The following is a 16,313-nucleotide window of genomic DNA, read 5'->3' as shown; positions in this document are numbered from 1 at the left end:
AATTTCTGTTTTAGGCCGAATTGTAATTACTCACTTGACAAGCCATTTGGGTGACCACTGCCACTACTTAAAAAACCCTTCGATCACTCACATAACATTCGAAGAATTCATCAAGCAATGTACCAAAAAAGAATTACTCAAAAAATTTGGAGTAAAGGATTTTTTTGATTTTGTTTTACGCATAATAAAATGAAACTGAAAATGCATTTATAAATCCTAAAACCAATTTCGATTTTATCATAAAACTAACGAACATTGTATTTGACTGACTAAAGTATCACCATTGGTAAACTGTAAATCATGAACTACAATGTATCTCTAGAAACAGAACTCTGCGCTAAGCTTCAATGGCACAGATAAGAAGACTACATAACAAGTCAATGACAAGGACTAAGAATGGGATTTCATGCATTCATAATTCATGACTCAAACAAGCTGGTCCACAAAAACTAATATAAACGGGAGTCACTTCTTTTTGTATCTCTTCTTAATGGAAAGATGATCGCACCTTTACTTTAAACATTGAAGCAATCAAAGTCAATGCCCGTGCACCCATCCTTGAACCTTCAATTGAAGTAAAGCTAGTTATGACCTGGTCTTCTTTCATTTTTCTTTCCTCTCTTTTCTAGCTTCTGACTTTCGGTATAATAATATCTGGCTGAGAATGGTGCCATTGGTCATGACACCAATAGCAGAGCCCAAAACAACTAAAAAGAATTAAGGAAAAGTAACCGGATAAACATGCAATGCTCAGAAAGGATACAGCAAATGATTGATGAATAATAATTTAAATAACATGGAGAAAATTAGCTTGAGAGGCATATATTTAACTAGTAAATAATGTGTAAATAAAGTAAGATCATTCTAATGTAAACCTTACAAGTTTGTACAGTTCCCCGTTGTGATCCCAGACACATTAGACCCAAAAAAAAAAAAAAGTTATAATTTATTGCAGTGCATTGCTCTATGATGAAATCATAAAGGCCATGACTGTACTTTTTTTTTTTTTTTGGGGAGAGGGGGGGGGGGGGGGGGGGGAGTATGGGGAGGAGGATATGGCAAGGATCATAAATTTATATAATTTAGTTAACTACCCACAGTGGTTCATAAAATTGGCATGCATTTCAACATTCAAATAACAACCTACAAATATATAGGAAGATGCAAGGAAAATTGACAAGGATACCACTTGTTGGGGCTTTTTCCTGAATGCTGGTGAAAACTCTCACTGCAAGAAAAAGAGAAACGGTTGAAAATATAATATCTATATGTATGCCAAGGCTAGTTTGACTGACCAAACAACTCACCTATAGAACCAGCAAAATTCATAAAGCATGTTAAAAAGCTGAGTTCCCCAGTGCTTTTGTTCTGCATAAAAGAGCAACTCTTTATTAGTTACATTGGGAGAATGTTAAAGACAAAAGACTGCACTTGACAAAGCAAAAAGGCCTAACAAGGGAACTAATTACTCGTTTGCTCTTCCCTTTCTTAAATCTCCTTGTGGATATGAGGAGAAGACAGATTCAAATCCGTCATGCCAAACTTATATTCAGTAAAGAAACCAGCCTCCATTATGTATATGCATTCAGTTCAAAGCTCTATGAGATATATTCCTACTTGAGAACAAAGTAAAAAATTTTCCTTCCACATAAAGTGATTTACAATGTAGATTCTTAAGTCATTGCCGTCTGAAAACCAAGTAAACAATTAAAAATATTTGAAGAGACCTTTCAATATGTCCTGAAATTTAACAGCATAAAACTTTTTCCAATTTCCGACTTACAGAAAAATTTTTCCATATCTGTGGAATCCTGGCAACGAGAAAGATAGCATGCTGTGATGCCTGCAAGATCATTGCAAACTTTATAGAACCTTCAAATATTTTAAAAAACATACTACAGGGAATGAGAATCTGAAATTATAAAAAAAAAATAAGGGAAAGGAGACCATGTAAATCTCAATAAACACCCAAAACATAAACTGGATACTTACATAGAGAGCTTCAAACAGAACCGGATCAATTTGACCAGCTAAGACAGTTGGTGCTACAGCACAATATCTAAACACTAACATAAGGAGAACATTAAGTGTATTTTACAGTCAGTGCTTTCAAAACAAAAAGCATCCAGGATACAGTAGTGGCCTGATCCATGTCAGGGTAGGCATAGGTTGTGAAAAGTAGTAGATAACAGCAACCAAAATTATAGCTGCAAGACAAAAGCAAAAGAGGAAATGTGTTAGGTCTTCAGAAATACACCATCTGCTGTGAAAATGCAATTTAATGCTATGAAGGACGCATATCTGATAAAAATGTCCAACTGAGTCAATTAGTCTAATGCAACTAGAACTTAAGAAAAACCATAAGACCAGCAAATCTCGGTTCAAAAGTGATTTTAGCATTAAATTGATAACCATTTTGATACCAAACAAACATTGTTGGACTCAATTGTTAAACTGTTAAACAAACGGAATTGTTACACATGCATCAAGCGAGATGAACTACACTAATTCCACTTCATTTTCCACCATATACGCTCCCACAATCAATACAATAAGACATGTAAATAAGTAACGAAACTTATTATTGCCGTGTACTAAGAGCAGTGAACATTAAAAAAAAAAAAAAAAAAAAAAAAAAGAACCTTGTATCAAAAGAAACGCCAATTCTCCAAAAGCCGAGAAGGGAAGCCCATTGTGAAAACAATATGCCAGAGCTATGGTATAACCAACAACTTCGAGCTCAAACCCGATCACACTTAGCCCTCTAACACTTCTATGCTTCAAAATTTTCAATATCTATGATTCCAAAAGAAATAAAAAACAGTGAAGATTCGAAGCACGATTGGTTAGCAAAGGGAAGGGGACATCAAGGTGAATAATTTTTACCTGAGGGACTTTGACTGTGGTGGAGGCAGCCACGATGCAATAGCCAAGGAGTTTGGAGATGAGAGGCAGCAAACAGTCCTTGTCTGGTAAGTTGCCGAGGCGGAGAGATCCGATTGCACAGCTGAAATCAATCCCTAAAAACGCCATCGTTCTTTCCGCTGCTGTATCAATGTGGATCTAAATCAAATTCCAAAAACCAAACTACTAGCTACTGTTCTTTCCAAAGGAACAGACTTTGCAGTTGTTAAATTTTATTCACACGATGGAGGATGGATATTTATGGAGTCATAGAGAACACAGGCAAAAATAGAAACTTGAATCAAAGGGTTTTCTTTTCTGTTGATCTTCAATGGAGGATGTCTTAATGTAATTCCCGATTCTCTCCCCCCAGTTACGAGTCAATCAATTTATAATTTTATATTTTGGTAATCAGAAAAGACTAAATAAAAAAAAAAAGAAAAATCTAACAACTGAGGGATGTTAGCCATATAACTTAATCTCTGTTAACAGGTAACTATTAAGTGCCACAGAAGGCAATTTTATACATTAGGTAATATATATATCCCATTGTTTTTTTTTTAAATTCATCAATATTTATCTCTTTATAAATATTAAGAAATAATTAATTAGCTTATAAATATTAATCATTCCAAAATGTTCACAATGAAAGACCCGTCTTGTAAATAATAATTGTACTGGACCAGACCGCAACTGAAACTAGTCGTGTGTCTTCGGCCCATTTGTGCATAGCCCGTTTTCACAATTTGAATTTTGAGCCTACGACTGATTTACAAAAGACTGGCCCGTTGGCTGTGCGTTTTCGATGCAATTAAACGCAGTCGTTCAACGATCGCTTCGGCTTCGCCATTTTCAGCAGCTCGTTAAACGACACATCTTTTTGACGGGACGGCTGATTTCAAATGACTCGCAGCTTTATTAAACAACAAGAAATATCGGTTGAAGGAGATTACCTCGAATTTCATAGACGACAGGGAAAATTTTCGCTGTTCGATGCAAACTTTTCCTCCCGGTAAGAAAAGTTTTCCTGTCTGGAGCAGAACTGTGTCCGTAGCTACCATTTTCAAACTAGAAAAACGAAAATTTACAATTTTAGTGATTCTTATCCCACTTTTCTACTTGCATTTTAAATTAGAAATTTAGAATCATTCTAATCGTTTAACGGTCCCATTAAACGAAGTGGTCAGTCGTCACTGCACATTTTGGAAGCCGTTAAACACAGTGGTCGAAGTCGAACAACGGGATTGACATTGTCTGCTTTGTTGCTGCTGACAGCTGCAAACTAGAAGAAAAGTCTCAATCTTTTGTCATTTTCGCGTGTCAAAATGACTAAATTCTAATAGAGGGTGAGTTTTCTAGAGTTGAGCTAGGTTTAATCTAGTATCTAGTTGTTGATGTGTGATGACTGATGTCTGTTAGTGTTGTTAGATTATTTTGTTATGTGTTATTGAAAATTGCTTAACATAGTCTTGCAGAATTTACAGTTGAGTTCTGTTTTTCTGCGACTGATGTTTATATTGTTGGTATTGCATGATAATGATCGGAACTCATATTGTTTATAAATGATGAAGCCGATTAGCTACCATTTTTTGTTGGTCATTACACTTATTAGTGTAAATAACCAAAATTTTGTAGGCTTCCATTGTTCATTGATGAAACAGGTAATTCTTGATAAGGATGATCGGGTATGGGATGTGTTAATCCTGAAGCTTCCATTATATCTTGGATAGGAGTTTGATAGAACTGGTTTCTTCTCAGCCACTCACACTGAGTTACAGAGTTATTTAAAGCTGGACTGAGTAATCATGTGAGGATTGAACTTTGAAGTTAGAGCAGAAACAAAGACGCTGCATGAGTCAGCATTAAGCCTTCACTTTAAGGTATATTAATTGAGTTATATCATTTTTTGTGTTGCAATAATTAGTTTTACAGATTGGGTTATCCCTTTTGCTTGAGTTCCACATGGTGTATAGGATGCTTTTTATAAAGGTTGTTCAACATTTGTGTTAGGTAGAGTTTTTTATGCAATTTAGTTGTACAATGCTTAAGTACCAGCATTTTTTTCAGCCTTCTTAGTACTTTTATCTGACATCATAGGATGTCTCAAAGCTCATATTCACTGGAAATGGGTGATAAAGGGTAACTGATTGATCAACTCATGAAGCATTAGCAAGTGACAGAACTGAAAAGTACAGTAGGAGCTTAAAAAAGGTTGCTGATTCTGTTGGTAATTGTAGATTGTATTTTATAAAATTCCAGCTGATGAAGTTGCTAGAAGACTATCAACTCATAGCATTTCAACAAAGAAGAATTTTGTAGATTTTCTCCTTTCCTTTAGTTTTTATTAGCAGTTCCATTGTATTGAAGCTAGACAATAGGGCCAGGCAGGTGATTGTCCATTCCTCGATCTTCCTGATTAAGCAATTTATTTTACTTACAGTAGTGACCCAAAGTTTTTGCTTGCGCAATCTGATTTTTTGTTATGCTTTATACTGTTAGTGAAAGTTTGAACATGGAATCATCCTAATGGTGTGTGGTTAATTTCTTTTCTACATGCATCTGGTGTTCAGTCGTCTAGAAGCACGATGTTTATGTCAGTGTTGTCATATTTTGAATTTAGTTTTTATTTTGTTGTATGAAATAGAACTTGAGGGATTGCAAATTTTGCTAGATGTCAATACAAATTGTTTATGGGCTTATATTTAGTTCCCGATCCACATGTCTGTCAAGGAATTGGACTATGGCCCTGGAAATAATAATTCATCTTCATTGCCTAAATCATCTTTAATTGTATAGCTTTTCCTTTGGTTGGAAATGAAATGAAACCCCAAAGGAGGGGAAAAACTGCAAAATGCACATACAAGAGAACGCTACCACATCAAAAACCCCTAGTTGTTCTATTCCACTTATTTACTTGAGTATTGAGATAAACTGCAAATCCAAGTCACAACATACTGTAAAATTTTGCCTTTCAGTTTGTCTATGTCTATTTCTTTGGTGTAGAAATGATCACTAGTGAACCACTGACACAATTGAAGCCTTTGTGTCTCTAGTTTTAGCTGAAGTGGGAAAAATGTTTAGACGGTTACAGATCTCATCCTCTATATTGATGTTGAGTTCTATCGGCATGTGAAATCTTGGTCAGATATGTTGAAGATAATCTCTGGCAGTTTGAAATAAATGACAAGAGTGCAAAACATTAACTGCATGGAAATGCAGTCAAAGTAGGGCATTAAATACTAAAGACTAGATATGGCTATCGGATGAGGTGAAGGTGCAATGGTTTGCACCAATGGAAGGTTATTATTGAAATGTTCAATCCAAAGAGAAGGAGATAAGGAAATGAGGAGAGAATGATAATTGTGGGCGGTGAGGCCCTTGGCAATGTCCTTTTAGAAAGAATGGCATGCTCTTTTGCCTTACTATTTGTAGCTGTCAATCAATAGACCTGCCCCACCACAGGGCACCAAATCCCTATCATGTGTTTTTCAACCTGGACCAATCTCCTCTGTAGTTGTTATGCAGATGTTGATAACACCATTCTCTTGGGCAGCATGCTAAGAACTTGGTAGCTTCATTTTAACTAAGTGATTACAATGCAGTGTAAAAGGTGCATTTAAAAAGACCAAGTCTTTGGTAACTCTTTTAATTTGAATGTCTATACGGTAACTTTCATGTATGTTGCATGTGTGTGTGTTTGTTGAATTAATGGCCTATGAGATAAGTTGGTGTGATCACCTTTTGGTTATTAAATGTGAATTGACTAGCGATTTTTTGTGGGTCTCTCTATATTTTGGCATATATGTTAACTTGGATGCTAAAATTTTGTATGTATGCTAAATTGATCTCCAGCTAATTGGGTTTCTCTAAATATATAAGAAATGAAGTAGATTTGTCTTATGCTTGGACAAATTATATTGTATCTAATTTAGAAATTTAAATCTTTATGCAACTATGGGAGAGCTGCAGTGTTGGTGGGAAATTGAGAATTCAGCCGATGAACCAGCATAGAACACCGCATGTCAAAGGTGGTGGGGACGTATTGGCCAAATTCATGATGTTGCTCTCCCAGTTGCTTTATTTGTGTCCTTATTTTACTGATCGCCAAAAATTTCAAAAGAAATGCCAGATTCTTTATTTGTCAATCTATTGATGCTGGTTGATAATTTTGCAAGTCCACTTTTTACCATAGATTGCTTTCCTTTGAGTAGTATGGTGTTGCTTTCTCCACGGAAAAGTTTTTCCTTTTGGTGGTGGCACAGCTGCTAAGAGTAGGTACTCTCAGGTTGAAAAACTGAATCATTGACCTTGATTGAAGTAGAGAATTGGTGCTTGGGCAAGTTGGCAAGTTGTTATACTGAATATTTACCGCAAAGTTTATTTCATTCATAGATCCCTTGAGAGTATGTTCCCACAGTTTGTGCCCTTCAGTAACATACCTGAATAACTAATCTTCCTGTTTCATGCTTGGATACTGAGCGGTGGAGCTGGCCACTAGGGAAGGTGTTTTCTATTCTGATAATCTGGCAGTCTTTAATGTTATATGGAAAATATGCAAATCTTTATTGTACCATTTTATGGTTAATTGTATGCAATTTGAAGCCTGTTGATGAGAACTTCATAAGTACTGTAACTTGACCCATATCCTGTCATGATCTTTGTGGATAGTTTCGCCATTCGTGTGAATATATGATACAGGTTCTTTTGATTAATCTAGCCCCCATGCCTAATATCAAGAAAACTTATCGTATAGGCTCTGTCATGGTGGGGTATGTGCCCGTTCTGTCAAGGAAATGTTATTTTCATGGTGTCTCTAAAATTTGTATTTAGTTTGCAAGGCCAGGGAACAGCTTAGGCGCCAATGATTTAGTTTAGCCAATATTAATGTGATTTTAAAGATGGATACTAGTGTTAACAGTTGTATTTGTGTGAGTGTATTTATATCATACATGGCGGGCCATGGACAAGGCAATGTTTGGTTGATGTGTATAGATGGAATCAATACAGCTTTGAGGACCACTGCCACTTTAAGACATTATTATGGTGACATCTTATGCTAATGACGATTAATTGATGCGTTTTCGAGGCTCAGAATTAAGGATTATTTCATATGTTTTCTTGATGTGAACAGTAGTAGACCATATTTTGCTTTCAACAAGTTAACTTGACGATTAATATATATATATTGTTGTTCGATCTAATCATTGATTAAGAAGGCTCTCATCATAATCAAATAGAAATATGTTTATTTTGTTAATGGTTTTGTCCCATTTACAACTTTTAAGCAATCAAGTAGGTTAAATTAGATGGATGTTTATTTTGGTATTTAAACTGGCAAGGTCAAGCAATAGTTGTTGGTCCTCGATCACTGAAAAGTGCATTTGCTGGGAAGATTAAAAACTTTATGCTTTACAACCTACAGGGGATTTATCCATGCCAAAATGGTGAAAAAATAACTCCAAAGACTACCGGCACAGAAAGCCAGTGAAGGCACGTTTCTTGGTTATGCCTTTTTTAAAATATTTTTTGCATTTAAGGATTAGCCGATAGGCAGTGAACAAAACATAAACTGAAAAAAGAGAGAGAAAAAAAAAATGTATCTAGAGCATTAGAAGTCAGAAGAGCACAGTGGTACTAACTTAATAAAAAAACAAAAGAGAGAAGGTTCTATTTACAACTTGGATAAGTTGTCTGCTCAAGAAAATGGCAAACACACACACACGCACTCTTCATTTATCGTGTATCAATAATGGAAATAAAGCAAGTGATTTGAACTGGGTATTATCTCCTTAACTAAATAGGTCCCGCCCTTTAAGTACATGGTGAAGTGAGTTAGCTGGAGCGTGTTCTTCTCTACACTCTGTTTTCTTATACCCTGCGCCTGGTTTTGAGTTGTATGCCAATTCTTTTCTCATTTTCATTAAATGTGGCTAACCTATGAGACTCTAGTACAACTCTTAGCAAGCTCATTTTCTGTGTGTCTTTCTATCTTTCTGTGCTTGTGAATTGTGCCAATGGCGAGTGGACTTCCCATGCTTAACTGCCTGTTACAGCACACCTTGAGAAGCCTTTGTACATGTTCAGATTCTTCTAATTCTTCCAAATGGGTTTATGCAGTCTTTTGGAGGATACTTCCTAGAAATTACCCTCCACCAAAGTAAGATTCTTGAATTCAGTTCTTATTTGTCCACTATAAAAATTCCAAGAAGCATGGTTTTGTTAATGACATATAGTTGTTTTGTCCAAATTCATATGTACGCCAAATGTCTATGTTTGTGCTTATGGGATCACATTGCCTTGTTGCAGATGGGATTATGGAGGCACTGCCCTTGATCGATCCAAAGGAAACAAAAGAAACTGGTAAAATTTAGCTTAATACTATTCTCAGAAAGATAAATGTGTAACTAACTTAAGGATTTAAAAGTTACTTTTGTTTGTCTTTCAGGATCCTTGTTTGGGAAGATGGGTTCTGTGATTTCTTTGAATGCGAGAGAGCGGGAAGTGGGCATATGAAGGGGAGGTTTGGAGCAGATGTTTTCTTTAAAATGTCTCATGAGGTCTATAATTATGGAGAAGGGTGAGAATTTTGCAGTCTTTGGAATCGTAGCTTTTGTTGGTAAAAAAATACAGTCAAGTGTATGGCAACTGTTTACTTGCAGGTTAGTAGGGAAAGTTGCAGCAGATAACAGTCACAAATGGGTGTTTAGAGAAACCCCAAATGAGAGTGATCCTAACTTCATCTCCTCATGGAATATGTCTATCGAACCTGTAAGAGATTAATTGCAAATTTTTTTGCTTTAACTGAATCAAATACAAATATATGTAACATAATTTTTAATAAATTTTTCCTGCATACAGCGACCAAGAGCATGGGAATTTCAGTTCAATTCAGGCATTCAGGTTTATTATTTCACTAACTCATTAAAGATTGACAAGAAATAGAAATTCAGTAGAAATACAAAAAGAATTAAGCCATATAACTTTTCTTGATTTCCAGACAATTGCCATAATTGCAGTCAGAGAAGGCATAATTCAATTGGGTTCATTTGATAAGGTATTTTTTCACCACACACACACACTCTCTCTCTCTCTCTCATTCTGTGCACTAACTGAGACAATGTCTTTGAACTTTCCAGATTGCAGAAGATCTCAATTTGGTGATCAATGTACAGAGGAAATTCAGCTATCTCCAAAGCATACCAGGAGTTTTTGCAATGCAAAGACCGTACCTACCAATCCAACATCCATACATTCTCAAACCGAATACCCGGACGATAGAAAGTGAAGAAATAGGTTTCTCAGTTGATGATAAACGCCAAATAACTGGGGTAAAGAGATTATTTGACGAAAGCTTTGATGATTCTCCTCTCAAGTCCATTAATTTAGGTTTGAACAGTCCACAAAATGGCATTACAGGGCCACCCATTTGGTCAATTCCACCTCTTTTGCCTACCATGTCTTGTAGTCTTGGAGCTTTGCTATCAAGATTACCTTCTGTTATCCCTTCCTATGGTACTACCATTCAAGCACTTGACACTACTCTGATTAACACCAACAATAATAATAGCATAAGTCAGAGAGCCAAGGCTGAGAATTTTGGTCATCTTGCTAGTACAAAAGTGGAATCCTCTTGCCAATTAGATGGAGAAAAACCCAATTCCCTGAACCCTAATTTAGAGTTAGAAAATAGGGCAGTTGGCTTTGGACATATTAGAGAGGGAGAAAATAGATTAAACCTCAGTTAATTAGGAGAAATTAAATTGTGTTTAATGTTGGGTTTTGGGTTGTTGGATGATGTTCTTACCTCAACTCATTTGCTTATGCCTTTGTTCATAAATTATTAGTCAGCAATAAAAGGTATTAATTATGTAATTGTGTTTCAATGCAATCTAGCTAAAAGGCTAAAAGCGGGTCTTTTCTCTTTATGACATTGCATCACCAGCTTTAAAACATAACAAATTGGCCCAACCATCTAACTATTTCTGACTATAACTCTTACTTATCTGTGGATGTGGAAAATGGTTGTCTTCAATTAATACTATGACGAATGTTTTTTTTTTTTTTCTAATTTTTATGAAAAAAATATCTATATTAGTGTATATATCTAGCAATTCTAATACCCACAATTAGCGGATATGAAAGTATAATATCTTTTTTATGAGAAAGGAAGAATAATGATCGACTGAGATAACCTGATTAATAGTTTGTTATATTTAAAGTTGTGAAAACACAATATAAATTTATGATTAAGACAGAGAGAGGTGGTAGTGATGACGAGAGCATCTGAGAAGAAGGTGGGCATTGTTGTTGGGGTTAAAGAGAGTGTGGCGTATCCCTATCCTTTTGAGTTTGTGGTACTACTCGCTGCTGCTAATACTTCATCTTCATTGTTCACGCATATGCAATGGTCCCCAAAATCAAAATGAGGACGAAAATGACAAGAGAAGATTGATTTTTGGATCAACGTTGTTTGGTGCGACATTTGGTATCTAAAACCTTACACTAGGGATTGTTCCCAACAACTTTTCTAAATTTTATAAATTTATGAACTTTATTATTTGCAAATAATAAATCCGTAGAAAAATACTCGTGAAAATTTAAAAAAAAAAAAAAAGTTATACTAGATAAGAGATTTAATATATATACTAATAAATTGTAATATTAATGGAGGAAAGTCTTTTTCACCCATACCAATCTCGTTGGTTACTTAGGCTCCGTTTGTTTCCGTAAAATAACTTGCTGAAAAATATTTTCATGGAAAATATTTTCCTTGAAAAATATTTTTTAAATAACTTATTTTCCGGTATTTGATTGTAATATTGAAAATTAGTTAAAAATATTAAAGTCTTTTATCTTATAACCATAAAAAATATTAATAATAATAAAAATTTTACAAATTAAAAATTTTATTCTTAAATACGAAAAAAAATGCAAAAAAAATGTAAATTATGAAAGGTGTCAGTGGCCGGTGGTGGTGGCCGTCGGTGGCGGTGGTGGTGGCCGGTGGTATTGTTCGGTGGTAAATGGTAGCTGGTGCTAGTCTACTATGATGATTAATAAATTAAAAAATAAAGATTTATAAGGTTAGTTAATGTCCGGAAAATGTTTCTTTCTAAAAAATTGGAAGTTATTTTCTTTCAGAAATGACTTAATTTTCTTTTTATCAAAAAAAATATTTTTCATTGACTTATTTTCCTGAACGCCACCAAACAACTGAAAATTGTGGAGCTTTAATTGCATTTCTTGGTAGATGCTGCATGTTTTCCTCTTTTTTTTTCACCTTTTCCGATTAATATATTGTCACCAAAAAATAAAATACCTCATCAAACAAATACCTTTCCATAATTTGGTTGCAAGTTTGCTCAAATCAATAAAAAGGCAATCGTTGAATTTCAATGTTCAGATGATCAATCAATCCATTTAAAGAAATTTAGTTGGCAATTCTCAATACTGTACCTATTATGGGTGAGTAACTTGTTATCATAACAAAAGCTAATAAGTTTTCTTACCAAGCGAGGCAAAGTATCTAACGAGGCAGAGAAGTAATACCTACCTACTATTTATGAAGGAAACCCCACATATTTATAAATATCTCGTTTTGATGTGGCTGAGTAATCCTGCGTGTTTTGATCAATAGAGTTGCAGAACTCCTGAGAAAAAACAGCATAAGAACTATTTGGTCTTCAAGCCCGGCCCACGAACATGTTAGGAAAATGGGATAGCATTTAGTCATCTCAGATTATACCATCAAGATTACAGTTCAATACTCCAGAGAGGAAGGACAGAAGAGAAGATAAATGTTATTTGATGAATTGCAGAGTGCAAGTACAGTTGGAATGAGAAACCAGATCATGAAAGCCATATCTACAGTGGATAATTGAACCTGATTAATATAATTTGTTCTTCAAATGCAACATGATAAATAGGAAGCTATATACATAATCAGCATCTAAATAAATAATCTTTTGAGTAAACCATCCTTCTTTCAATATCCTAATGGTGGAAAATGGCTGCAGCTTCACAATAACCAAGGAGGAGACAATCAACCACTGGTCCGATTCTTCTGTTCCTTCCTGTTCTATTGTCCATGCTGCAGCGACCTAACTTTTGTCTAAGCACTGCTCTTCTTGCTTCCATTTGCAAGAGCCCAATGAGGCAAGGCACGAGTGCGCCTCATTGCCTTCACTCCTAATGGATTGTCCTTGCTCTGTTGCAGAATTTCAAAATTAGCAGGGCAGAAAAAGCAAATTTGGCAAAATTGTTTTCGAATAATGTACGTATATTAGCATAGAGAAAATGGAATTCTCTTACCATTAAGCAAGTTCCCTGGTTAATGTTACAGACGGGATATTCTTTTGGGCAGCAACTATAATGGTCTTCACAGCAGGTAGCACCCTCAAGTGGGCAACATCCCCATTCAAAGCAGTAGTTCCCATACTCAAAGATGCAGCAACAAGTGTTGCCCTCAGGGCAGCTATAATAATTGTCACATACAGATGGAGGCTTTACTGGGGATGGGGGAGAAGGGCCAGGATTTGGGGGATTTTGGCCCTTCTTGATTGGATAAGATGCCTCCATTGCAATTCCACATTTTCCTGTTGGACTCTGAATATTTCTCTCCATCCTGAGGTAGCCATCTTCGCCCCAGCTTTTTCCCCATGAGTTCCTGACAATCCAGAAATCTTTACCATTTTCTGTACCATAACCAACGGCAACAACACCATGATCCAGGGAAGTTCCACATTTTCCTGTAAAGATACCCTGAAAGATGAAGCAAAAAAGGAGATACACCGTAAGATTTCTTTCTTCTTTGTAACTAGTGTTTAGTACTGTGAAGTTCAGTTAGCAAAATTAAAATGCTGTATCAAACTAGTAAAAAAAAGCATTATTATTCTGTCAATTTGACATGATTGAGATTCAAACAAGGAAAAACTCCAGTCATGGGGAAGACTTTTGCTACAAATGCAGTACTAAGAGACTGTGCATAAACAGCACCATTAATAATTATAATGACCATATGAATGAGCAAGTCCGATTCTTTAGTTTTTTGTAAAAATCATCATTTGAATCCTGGACAATCCATAATAGAACGAAGGAAAGGAAATTATTACCGATGAGTAAAACTGGAATTCTCTGCCGCCAGCTTCAATTGCAATACTCACTGGCTGATTTGCAACCGCCTTTTTTAGCGCCTCCTCATTATTAACAGGTACATCTTCATAATCATCAATTGTAACAACCTTGGCATTTTTCTGCCAAAAAACAAGACAGAAGAATTAGCAAATAATAATCCATCATGTGTTGTCGATTACTTCAGACAAATGAACACTAACCCTGTATGTGTCGCATCTGCCATCACGAGCAAGGTAAGGGTAATCTTCTTCAGTATCAATGCCACCATTGTTGATAATAAATTGAAAGCCATAGTCCATCAGACCTCCATTGCATCCTTGATTATAAGAGGTATCACAATCCACCAACTCCTGCTCAGATAGAGAGATCAGGTCGCCGGTGACAATCTTGTTGATCCCTTCCACAGCAGAAATTGTTGAGAATGCCCAGCAACTCCCTTTAAATCAAAATGAATATTACAAATTATTAAATTGTTTCTTTGTGCACAGCCACTACCAACCGTACAAAGATCAGCATAAGCATGTGAATCAACTTAAAATAAAAATGAAATAATGCTAATATTAAACCCTTTTTTTGAACTAAAAAAAGTTAGATTCTTTCAAACTTGTACCTAATGAAGCTCTTAATTATTGCTTATCAGAATAATTTAATGGGAAATAATTGATTAACACATAAGAAAGACTAGGTATCACTTTCTATATATGTTGCTAAATGGTCGGGTTATGAAATTTCCCATGGGTGCTTTTTAGTTTTTACCCAGAGAACTAGAAAGCCAAGCCTGCACGAACCATTTGACATAGGGATATCACTATTGGGGTGGGGCCGATGTCCATCCACCGAAAGGGAACCTTCCAAAACCCAAACACTTAATAAAAGTTCCCTGGTCACAACACTACACTGTAATAAAGATATTTATAGCTTTATCTTCTTTGGAAGGTCCACAGAATGACACCTTTTTCAAAACTGCAATTGTAATTCCCCACTAAAATGATAAACTTCATATTTAAGCAAGATACTGGAATGGATCCAATTAGATTTCTTAAATTTAATTTAAAAAGAAAAATTGATTTCATTGACATATGAATAAATTAGCTTCAAGGTTCATTCTTTTTGTTAAAAATAGATGCAATTATAAGCATCTGATACAATAATTAAATAGTTCTTGACCACTTAGCCGAAGCAATTCTCGGAAAAGCCGTGACCCGAGGGCGTTTGTAGCAATATGATTATGCTTAAGAAACAACAGAAATATTATATTACCGATATGATTAAAGGTCATTGATGAATTATTTCTTCTATTTATAAATGATCTGTAAGAAATATTTGGTGTTCTATTAAAGAGGGAAAAAAAATTTATCAATAAAGCGTCCTCCGATCAAAGCTAAGATCTCAGTCAGAGCCCCATCAGCGGCATAAAGGGTACCTACAGCTTATTTCCGATAGCTATTCAGAGTATATCTGAGTCACCGGATAAACTGGTAAATCGCGAGTAAAATTAGAATTACGCCTTTCTTTTACTTATCAGTTGTTTCCTGGTCGGTCCAGGAAGTTTCTCATATATAAAAATGATTTTGAAAAATTAATTATCAACAAAACTCACCGCAACTCCCTTGGTCTTTGACCTCGGCAACGGCGCCTTCCTTCCTCCAGTCAACAGAATCCGGCAAGGACTCGCCGACACGTGGAGTGTAGCGATCACTAGATTTACGCAACTTGTTCCTCCTGACACCAGCTTGAGCACCTAGGTACAAGGACCGGTACTCTTCGTTGGAAATATCAGCAAACCGGTTCAACGCGACCTTGTAGGCCCGATTCTCCGAGTTATGCTCATCGATAAACCTTAGATTATCTTTGAAAATCTGAAACCTTCTTTCCTTCTCTCCTAAAGCGTTGTAAGCCTTGCCGTTTTTCTCTAGCCACTCTTCGTATATAGCCATGACCTCATCATCGGTCCTCCAACTAGATTTGGCGGCATGACTTTGATCGTAGGATATGATCGACATGTCCATGGCTGAGGACAAGGTGAAAGCAAAAAATAAGAGCATAAACATGGCTGCTGATGGTCTAGAGAGGCCCATTTTCTGTTTAGTTGTGTTGGAAGGAAATGAAGGGCATGAAAAATGGAGGATGGTGCTGGGTTTATAAAGGCAAATAGAGGGCTGTATTTAATGGGTATTATTGATATAATCTAGGAGATAGATTATTTTGCTTAAAAATGGAAATTAATTAATTACCTTTTATTATTATTATTTATTATTGGAAATGAAGGAGAGCGC

At 35.7% G+C, this 16,313-nt stretch overlaps 3 protein-coding genes across 3 annotated transcripts; 1 reads left to right on the top strand and 2 right to left on the bottom strand.

Moving 5' to 3' along the window:
- Positions 1–206: 206 nt before the first annotated feature.
- Positions 207–3,390, bottom strand: LOC105630914 (Mannose-P-dolichol utilization defect 1 protein). The gene is made up of 8 exons (XM_012212905.4): positions 2,887–3,390; positions 2,643–2,796; positions 2,135–2,207; positions 1,993–2,059; positions 1,784–1,843; positions 1,308–1,368; positions 1,187–1,228; positions 207–707 (listed from the first exon to the last, which is right to left on the bottom strand). Exons 1-8 carry the CDS (start codon positions 3,031–3,033, stop codon positions 604–606), a joined length of 708 nt encoding a protein of 235 aa, XP_012068295.1. The 5' UTR covers positions 3,034–3,390; the 3' UTR covers positions 207–603.
- A 5,062-nt stretch (positions 3,391–8,452) lies between these two features.
- LOC105630915 (uncharacterized) lies at positions 8,453–10,776 on the top strand. Its single transcript, XM_012212906.4, has 7 exons — positions 8,453–9,061; positions 9,211–9,264; positions 9,350–9,481; positions 9,564–9,672; positions 9,763–9,804; positions 9,902–9,958; positions 10,041–10,776. The coding sequence occupies exons 1-7, from the start codon at positions 8,919–8,921 to the stop codon at positions 10,647–10,649; spliced, it is 1,146 nt and encodes a 381-aa protein (XP_012068296.1). The 5' UTR covers positions 8,453–8,918; the 3' UTR covers positions 10,650–10,776.
- A 1,908-nt stretch (positions 10,777–12,684) lies between these two features.
- On the bottom strand, positions 12,685–16,175 carry LOC105630916 (cysteine proteinase mucunain). Its single transcript, XM_012212907.4, has 5 exons — positions 15,638–16,175; positions 14,238–14,473; positions 14,016–14,156; positions 13,216–13,665; positions 12,685–13,111 (listed from the first exon to the last, which is right to left on the bottom strand). The coding sequence occupies exons 1-5, from the start codon at positions 16,113–16,115 to the stop codon at positions 13,016–13,018; spliced, it is 1,401 nt and encodes a 466-aa protein (XP_012068297.1). The 5' UTR covers positions 16,116–16,175; the 3' UTR covers positions 12,685–13,015.
- Between the last annotated feature and the right edge of the window lie 138 nt (positions 16,176–16,313).

Source organism: Jatropha curcas, chromosome 9 (genome assembly GCF_041381405.1).
Source record: "Jatropha curcas cultivar XTBG-Jc1 chromosome 9, XTBG_Jcur_1.0, whole genome shotgun sequence".
Classification (NCBI taxonomy): domain Eukaryota; kingdom Viridiplantae; phylum Streptophyta; class Magnoliopsida; order Malpighiales; family Euphorbiaceae; genus Jatropha; species Jatropha curcas.
Note: the sequence above shows the minus strand (reverse complement) of the source record. Positions and strands in the feature narration are given on the sequence as shown.

Coding starts and splice junctions, on each gene's coding strand:
- LOC105630914 (XM_012212905.4), bottom strand. CDS start 3,033: ATGGCGTTTTTAGGGATTGATTTCAGCTGTGCAATCGGATCTCTCCGC. Junction 2,060..2,134: donor ACATGGATCAGGCCACTACT/GTATCCTGGATG, acceptor GTTAGTGTTTAG/ATATTGTGCTGTAGCACCAA. Junction 1,844..1,992: donor TTCTGTTTGAAGCTCTCTAT/GTAAGTATCCAG, acceptor ATGATCTTGCAG/GCATCACAGCATGCTATCTT.
- LOC105630915 (XM_012212906.4), top strand. CDS start 8,919: ATGGCGAGTGGACTTCCCATGCTTAACTGCCTGTTACAGCACACCTTG. Junction 9,062..9,210: donor AGAAATTACCCTCCACCAAA/GTAAGATTCTTG, acceptor GCCTTGTTGCAG/ATGGGATTATGGAGGCACTG. Junction 9,805..9,901: donor AGTTCAATTCAGGCATTCAG/GTTTATTATTTC, acceptor CTTGATTTCCAG/ACAATTGCCATAATTGCAGT.
- LOC105630916 (XM_012212907.4), bottom strand. CDS start 16,115: ATGGGCCTCTCTAGACCATCAGCAGCCATGTTTATGCTCTTATTTTTT. Junction 14,157..14,237: donor GCAGATGCGACACATACAGG/GTTAGTGTTCAT, acceptor GTTTTTTGGCAG/AAAAATGCCAAGGTTGTTAC. Junction 13,112..13,215: donor ACCAGGGAACTTGCTTAATG/GTAAGAGAATTC, acceptor ATTCTGCAACAG/AGCAAGGACAATCCATTAGG.